General features: G+C 37.2%; 1 protein-coding gene across 2 annotated transcripts; it reads left to right on the plus strand.

Annotated features, from left to right (window-relative positions):
• Positions 1-329: 329 nt before the first annotated feature.
• LOC127545914 (zinc finger protein 260-like) lies at positions 330-8,712 on the plus strand. Of its 2 annotated transcripts, XM_051973427.1 has the most exons (3): positions 330-4,120; positions 5,307-5,364; positions 5,818-8,712. In XM_051973427.1, exon 1 carries the CDS (start codon positions 2,410-2,412, stop codon positions 3,964-3,966), a length of 1,557 nt encoding a protein of 518 aa, XP_051829387.1. In that variant the 5' UTR covers positions 330-2,409; the 3' UTR covers positions 3,967-4,120; positions 5,307-5,364; positions 5,818-8,712. The 2 variants fall into 2 exon arrangements, with proteins under 2 accessions (XP_051829387.1, XP_051829386.1); XM_051973426.1 differs by having other exon boundaries at positions 330-5,364.
• Positions 8,713-8,985: the final 273 nt, after the last annotated feature.

Genomic DNA, 8,985 nt, shown 5'->3' on the forward strand with positions numbered 1-8,985 from the left:
ACATCATCTTCTGAGAAGTCTTTGTTTGGGGTTTGAGGCCAGGAATTCTCCTGAAATTGCCAAAAGGACACTAACCTGTCAAAATTATTTGTTAATTAAAGAGACATATCTATTTAGCTCATGACAAGTATAGTATTAAATGGCAGATTTAATACCAAAATTTAAAAAAATCAGTTGCAAATATTGCTTTATGGGTTGTTTTTTTTTTCTCTTTTAAATAATGTTTAATATACAAAATAACCTTTACAATGAAAGGATTTCTTCAGGGATTACTTTTTTTCTACCACTGTTAAAATGACAACATTATTACTGAATGACCAATCCACATTGCCAGCCAAATCCTTTGAGAAAATGTCACATAGAAGAACTGAGTAATATAAAAAGTGGATAAATTCAAATTAGCAAATAGCTTTACCATTTCAATAATTAGAGCATCAAGGTCAGTTTTATAGAAAGGTTTTTGTCTTCCATGATGATTTCATGATGGCCTCTACTGTGCATTCCTAGTGACCATGACTTTCAAATAGCCTGCCAGCACTGCTACAAGAATGGAAAGCCAGATAATAACTTGATTTCCTGATTAGAGGTTTGATAAGATCTGATTACTAGGTAACTCATGAATGAGAGAACAGTTATGGTGCAGTCAGAGATGGCCACTGAGCATCTTTTCAGGCCTGTGGCCATTTGTACCTCAATGTCCAACATTCCTGGAATTTTGAAGCAATTTTGTGCCAAGTTGAGAAACTGAAAGATGTTGCCCTTAGAAGCCCTCAGAGTTTATGTGATCACTGCATGATCTCATAAAGCAGCATGTTTCTGATCTTGATGGTATGAAATCACTGCAGAAAGATAGTTGTCAAGATAGATGCATGCACAAAATTGTGCGAATGGGCACTGTGTGAAAAGTAGCACAGAAATTTTGGGGCCAAAATTCCTTGGATCATGGTCTCAATTCTTCAAGAGGACTGTGAATGTCTAAAGATGAAAGAAGTACAGTAGGCTTCTGTGCCTCATGATGATTAACTCAGTAATCTGTATGGGATATATTTTCAGATGTGGATAATTTCATTCATTTCTTTAAAAATTGTGTTTGTATGTTTGTGGCAGCCCTGTTTGTAGTGGCTAGAAACTGGAAAATGAATGGATGCCCATCAATTGGAGAATGGCTGGGTAAATTGTGGTATATGAATGTTATAGAATATTATTGTTCTGTAAGAAATGACCAGCAGGATGAATACAGAGAGGACTGGCGAGACTTACATGAACTGATGCTAAGTGAAATGAGCAGAACCAGGAGATCATTATACACTTCGACAACGATATTGTATGAGGACATATTTTGATGGAAGTGGATTTCTTTGACAAAGAGACCTAGCTGAGTTTCAATTGATAAATGACGGACAAAAGCAGCTACACCCAAAGAAAGAACACTGGGAAACGAATGTGAACTATCTGCATTTTTTGTTTTTCTTCCCGGGTTATTTATACCTTCTGAATCCAATTCTCCCTATGCAACAAGAGAACTGTTCGGTTCTGCACACATATATTTTATCTAGGATATACTGCAACATATCCAACATATAAAGGACTGCTTGCCATCTAGGGGAGGGGGTGGAGGGAGGGAGGGGAAAAAATTGGAACAGAAACGAGTGCAAAGGATAATGTTGTAAAAAAAAAATTACCCTGGCATGGATTCTGTCAATATAAAGTAATTATTAAATTAAAAAAAAATTGTGTTTGTTAGGGTGAGCTAGGCAGCGGGGTAGATAGAGCACCAGCTCTATCTGAGTTCAAATCTGGCCTCAGACACTTAACACTTCTTCGCTGTGTGACCCTGGGCAAGTCACTTACCCCAATTTCCTCAGCCAAAAAAAAAAAATGTGTTTTTTAAATGGATATTCAGGGGTATGTGATGATATATATATTTTAAAATAAAAAAAAGTAATGGCTACCTCAATAAAAAAATAATGGTTCAGAACAAAATCACTTAGGCCTCAGATAAAATACCCAAAAAATAGTATTAGTATTCTGAATGTGACCTCAGATAATGTAACAGAAAAAAGTTGAAAGTGATCCCCAAAATGTGAAGATAATGAAAGCTTAAGAGAAAAATTGAATGAGATACTTTGCAAATTACTGTAGGCAGTGCATGGTCATTCATTCACAAAATATGAATTCTAGTTTCAGCTGCTGAGATTTGGGTCAATTAGACTGATGGTCTAATCTGTGCACATAAGTGAGAGTGAAGTCACTTTCTGTATTGTCACAGGTTTACTGAGCTAATGAAGCTCAGTAGAAATTCAGTCATCCTTGGGATGTGAGCTAATGGAATTTTTAAGTGATGAATTCTGTCCATTAAAGATTTTTCTTTTAACTGAGGAAATAGGAAATAACTAAGTTTCTCTTCTGATGGAGGGAAGTGGCTATAAATATACATGTGTGTGTGAATACATATGTGTGGTGTCTGTATTCAATTTATTGTTGTCTTTTTTTTTTTCAGAAAGAGAGATTATACTTGACATTAAGGAAAGTACTAGAGATCTAAGCCCTTTTGTGGTAGAATCTCTCAAGCCAAGATTCATCAATGATGTTCCTTTATCACAGAAAGAGATCTGTGATAAATATGAGAAAATCCACATTGGTGAGAAATCTTATGAGCATAAGCAGAGAGGAAAGACTTTCACAAAAAGGGGAACTATTACTAGACATGACAGAATTAACACTGGAGAGAAACCTTATGAATGTAAGCAATGTGGAAAAGCTTTTACAAAAAAGAAAGTTCTTATTGTGCATCAAAGAATCCACACTGGAGAGAAACCTTATAAATGTAACCAATGTGGAAAGACTTTTACTAAAAGGGAAGTCCTTACTGTACATCAGAGAATCCACACTGGAGAGAAACCTTACAAATGCAACCAATGTGGAAAGGACTATCGAGAAAAGGGAGCTCTTATTGTACATCGGAGAATCCACACTGGAGAGAAACCTTATGAATGTAGCCATTGTGGGAAGACTTTTAGACAAAAAGGAGCTCTTATTGTACATCAGAGAATCCACACTGGAGAGAAACCTTATAAATGTAACCAGTGTGAAAAGGCTTTTACAGAAAAGGACTCTCTTACTGTTCATCAGAGGATCCACACTGGAGAGAAACCTTATAAATGTAACCAATGTGGAAAGGCTTTTACAAAAAGGGAATCTCTTACTGTACATCAGAGAATCCACACTGGAGAGAAACCTTATAAATGTAACCAATGTGGAAAGGCTTTTACAAAAAGGACAGCTCTTACAGTACATCGAAGAATCCATACTGGAGAGAAACCTTATAAATGTAATCAATGTGGAAAGGCTTTTGCACAAAGAGGAACTCTTACTGGACACCAAAGAATCCATACGGGAGAGAAACCTTATAAATGTGACCAATGTGGAAAAGCTTTTACAGAAAGGGGAACCCTTACTGAACACCTGAGAATCCACACTGGAGAGAAACCTTATGAATGTAACCAGTGTGGAAAGACTTTTAGGCAAAAGGGAGCTCTTATTGTACATCAGAGAACTCACACTGGAGAGAAACCTTATAAATGTAACCAGTGTGGAAAAGCTTTTACAGAAAGGAGAACTCTTACTGGACATCAGAGCATCCACACTGGAGAAAAAGCTTATGAATGTAACCAATGTGGAAAGGGTTTTGCAAAAAGGGAATCTCTTAGTGCACATCAAAGAATCCACACTGGAGAGAAACCTTATGAATGTAACAAGTGTGGAAAGGCTTTTATAAAAAGGGAAGCTCTTACTGTACATCAAAGAATCCACACTGGAGAGAAACCTTATAAATGTAATCATTGCGGAAAGACTTTTACTCAAAGGGGAACTCTTACTGCACATCAGAGAAGCCACACTGGAAAGAAATTTTATAAATGTAACCTATCTGGAAAGGCATTTAGAGGAAGGAGAACTCTTAGTTGACATCAGAGCATCCATATTGGAGAGAAATTTTATGAATGTAACCAATGTGGAAAGACTTTAACAAAACAGGGAAAGCTTATTGTACATTAGAAGAACCACACTGGAGAGAATCCTTGTAAATGTAACCAATGTGGAAAGGTTTTTACATGGAGGGGTAAGTTTATTGGACATCAGAAAATCCATACTAGAGGGAAACCTTATAAATGTAATTAGTGTGGAAAGGCTTTTACAGAAAAAGAGTCTCTTAATATGCATCAGAGAATCTCCTCTTCGAGAGAAATCTTATGAATGTAACCAATTTGGGAAAGGCTTATAGAGAAAAGGGAGCTCTTATTGTTTGTTAGAGAATCCACACTGGAGAGAAACCTTATAAATGTAAGCAATGTGGAAAGGCTTTTACGGCAAAGGGAACTCTTACTAGACATCAGAAAATTCACACTGGAGAGAAATCTTATGAATGTAGCTAATATAGAAAGGGTTTTATATAAAAATCTAATTTTTTTTTGCTAGATCTGTGACAAAACATAAAGGCAATAAAATGAGAAGGAAAATGAATTAGGGAGAGAAAAATCAGAGATGATGTGCTGCTGCTGCCTTCCATATGTAGCTTCCCTTGATATAACCCTACAGGATAGGAACATTAAAGATGCCTAGGGAGAGCAGATGGCTTTTTAAAAGCATACTGTAGCCTTCTTTTCTATTTGATCACATACTTGAAAGCCTTCCCAGTAGAATGGAAAAATAATTATTTTGGTGTCAGATGACATGGGTTGAAATTTTGTTTCTGTACCTCTGGGGTCTTGGGAAACTAATTTAAGAGTGCATTCTTGTGGTGTTCTCTTCTTTTCTAGAATATGATGGTTCTCTGGGAACAGGTTATTGGGGAGGTTCCTGGAGGCAGCCTTAGTTTCAGTTCCAATCAATAATCACCTCAAATGCAGCCAGCTGATAAAAGTTCAAATCTTTTATTGTCTCTTCCAAAATAGTCCAGTTAGCTTTCTTTGGTTCCAAGGACTCTCGTTGCTTGTCCTTTGCCTTTAGCTCAACTTCGACTCCTCACTTCTCAATCTCCCAACTGATTCTTGCTGAGACTGAGAGCTTCTTATATATGATCTTTTAAAGGTGTGAACCCAAAGGTTGACTTCTCCTCTGAGAGAGTGGGATTATGGATGGTGTAAACTTAGATATCTCCTGACTTGTGAACTCCTCATCTCTAATGTGTGAATTCTCCCAAAGGTGTGAACTCCAAAGGTGTAAACCCAAGCACATAAGCACTGTTTCTATCAATTCCATTGAGTTAACACTAGGATTCTAACATCTCCTGCTTTCTTTTGATTTAGAACATAGGTGGTCATGACTTCCCTGACTTCTCAAGGAGACGAGAACCCCCAAAAGAAGGTAATCACGCCTTCCCTGATTGCTCAAAGAAGAAGTGAAAATACCATAAAAAGAAGGTGGTCACACCCTCCCTTACTTCTCAGGAAGGGAGATGAAAACACCAAAGGAAATGGGAAATCAAATCAGATTAGAGGGTTTATGAAGGGGCTCACTCGAAACAGGTATACACAAATCCATCAATATGGGAGGTATTATACATAATTACATAAATTACATAAGCACATAGCAATATAACACAGGCTAGTAGTGATGTAACAAATAACATGAATCAGCATGAAGAATTATACATGTCCATAAGTCCTAGAAATAGTCCAAAAGGAATCTATTATCCAATGATTCCTGCTGGTTTTAAAGTTCTTTAACAGTCTCATTATCAGCCATGCTCTTTCAGTGTCAGATGTTTTTTAGGTCTCCTTTGTTTCAAGGTTTTTCTCTTTTTCTATCTCTCTACAGGTGCTCATTGGATTCCTTCTCCATCTGTAGAAACACAACCAAACCATTTCTCCCAAGTAGTTAATCTATCTAATCCCTTCTAGTTACCACTTTCTAGATTTCTCCTCATCACCTGGCAATTACATTGGAGCTGCTCACACTGGACACTGCTCTTCTGTTGGGTTATAAAACCTGTCTGCTGGAGCCAGTGCATCTTTATCAAAAACTTAAAAATTAATGGTATAGAGAGCTAAATTTAAAAGTTCTTTAGGGTTACCTGTGACTCCCCATTTCTTTTGTTTTGGGAGGAGTGTCTTAATGCCTCTATTTCTCCTCTCTACTATTGCCTAATCTTGAAGATTAAAAGGTATGCCAGTGGTGTGTAAGATCTTATACTATACACAAAAGTGTACAAAATGTTTAGAAGCATATGCAGGTCCATTATCTGTTTTTATTGCTTGTGGCACTCATAATTGCAAAAGCTTGTATAAGGAATTCAGTGACCACTCGGGCTGTCTCTTGCTACTGGTATTGCAAAAGTGAAGTCTGAAAAGGTGTCTACTACAACATGGATAAAAGACAGACAACCAAAAGATTTATAATGAGTCATATTCATTTGCCAGATTTCATTGGGTCTCAAGCCACGAGGGTTCATCCCTGGAGGGAGTGTAGGAGCATGGAAAGGAAGGCAGGCTGTATAGGCTTTTACTGTGCTCCTAGCTTCCTCTTTTGTTAACCCAAATTGTAAACGTAAAGCTCGAGCAGCCTGATGGTATTTAGAATGGGATTCCTGGGCTTCCAAATAAAGGAGTACTGTATAATATAGTTAAAAGGCTATCTGCCTTTGATTTTCCATCAAAAATAGGACCTGAAAGTCCACTATGTGAGTGGACATGAAAGCTATAAATCTTACCTGGATTCTTTCTCATTTGCTCTTGAAGTTCCTTAAAGAGCTGATAAATATTAGAAACTGCAAATTTTATTTGGGCTGTGGCAGTTCTTTGTACAACACCTACTGAGTAGGCTGAATCAGATATTATATCTCCTGGATAATAAGTAAGAGCTAGCATGATTGCATGAACTAATGGACAAAAGATTCCTTTTGAACTAGTTCTAGGACTTATGGACATGTATAATTCCTCATGTTGATTCATCACTACTAGCCTGTGTTATATTGCTATGTGCTTATGTAATTTATGTAATTATGTGTAATACCTCCCATGTTGGTAATACACCTTGTTTCAAGTGAGCCCCTTCAGAAACCCACTAATCTGATTTGATTTCTCATTTTCTTTGGGGTGTTCATCTCACTTCCTGAGACATTAGGGAGGGCATGATCACCTCCTTTTATGGTGTTTTCACCCTTTTTTGAGCAGTCAGGGAAGGCGTGATCGTCTCCTTTTTTGAGGTTTGCATCTCCTTGAGAACATAGAGCATGCCTCCCTCTATTCTAAAAACAAAAGAAAGCGGGAGATGTTATGGGCCAGAACTCTGAACTTGAAACAAAGGATGCTTACAAGGTACTAAGTGGAATTGATAGAGACAATAGTTATCTAGTTTAATATGGTTCAGTATGATTGATTTAATTCTACAACAAATAATGGTTTCTTAGTGATATAATGATAGGTTTATACTCAGTGTAGAACATATAAGCTAGAAGTCTCAACCAGGGGATTTGGAGAGAACTAGAGACATTTGAAGAGAAGGCAAAGGAGTGGCGGCAGGAGCTTAAGCTCTCAGAACCAAGGGGAGAAATTCAATTCGATCTTCGATCTTCCTGGTGGCTGGCCTGGAGTCCTGCACTTCCCTCATTAAGACCAAGGCCAGACTAAAAGGCTCTCCAGAAAACTGCTCAGCAGGAAGGAGATAATAAAGGATCTAGACTATAAGAAAGCTAACTGGGCCCCAAGAAAAGAGACAAGACTTTGAAAGAGATAATAAAGGATTTGGACTTTAACACCTGACTGCACTTGTGGTGATTACTGAACTGAAATGAAGACTATCCCAGAGACCCCCAAGAAAACCCAACAAGAGAACATTACATTTTGGCGAGAATATTACAATTCCACACATTAAAAAACAAAACAAAACATTTACTTAAGTATAACCTAAAAAGGACCTTTTGTAAAGTCACTAGAGTTCCTTAGGTTGAGAACACCAGGCTCCTCTTGCTTTCACAGGAGAGTTCTGCTCAGTACAACAAAGGAATACATCATCTTGGGAATTCTGTCCTACCTGAAGCACCCTAATTTCACAGAGGTAGACTTTTTTTTTTCTGAAACAATTGCAGTTAAGTGACTTGCTTAGGGTCACACAAAAGGGGTAGATTTCTTCGCCTTTTAGCTTTCTAGTTAGACATGCTAGCTTGTTCAGAGCTCCTCAGAATACTGCTCAGAGGGAGGAACATGGAGTCTTTGTCCACTGTGTAAGTCTAATTCTGTGACCAGCCTTTTCACCTTCCAGGAAAGAAAACAAAACTGACCCAACCATGTAACAGGAGAAGGACAGCATTCCAAGGGATGATGGCTCTTTTACCAAAGCTGATAAGCTCAACGGAGAGGGAGCTACCTTTGGCAGCCAGTAGGTGAGAGGTCAATCTAGTGCCAAGACTGAAGGAAGAAAATCAGCACTGAATTAAGCACTTGTCAATGTCTCCCCTGGTCCTTATAGCAAACTCTGGTGGCATTATTTTCATCTTATTTTTACTTATGTAGTCAGGAAAATCTTATTGGTTTACTTCACTTTTTAAATTCAAATTCTTTTTTTACAAGAAAAAATAGATTTCTCTCCCTTCCCATTCTGCCATGTCATCCTGTTGAAAAAAAAAAAAAAACAAACCAAGAAACAATAACCCTCTATCACAAGAACATATGCTTTCAAATTAAATAAAATTTCTTATTGGACATATTTAAAGAATGTTTTCAATCTGTACTTAGTATCATGTCAATGAAGACAACATGTCATCATGAATCCTCATTGCATTGTTGAGAGTTCCTATGCAAATATGCACATATGTATACATAGCTAAAGTAGTTAATTCAGATATATCCCAAGTGAGGTTTGAATTATATATAGCTTCATTTATTCAGTTCCTTATTTAGCGCCATGTCACATTGATGGTATCATTATCCCATCTATAGAGTTATATATATATATATATGAGTGAATTTATAATCACAAATTAATTGT

This window comes from Antechinus flavipes, chromosome 1, assembly GCF_016432865.1.
Source record: "Antechinus flavipes isolate AdamAnt ecotype Samford, QLD, Australia chromosome 1, AdamAnt_v2, whole genome shotgun sequence".
Lineage (NCBI taxonomy): Eukaryota > Metazoa > Chordata > Mammalia > Dasyuromorphia > Dasyuridae > Antechinus > Antechinus flavipes.

Coding starts and splice junctions, on each gene's coding strand:
- LOC127545914 (XM_051973426.1), top strand. CDS start 2,410: ATGGAGGGAAGTGGCTATAAATATACATGTGTGTGTGAATACATATGT.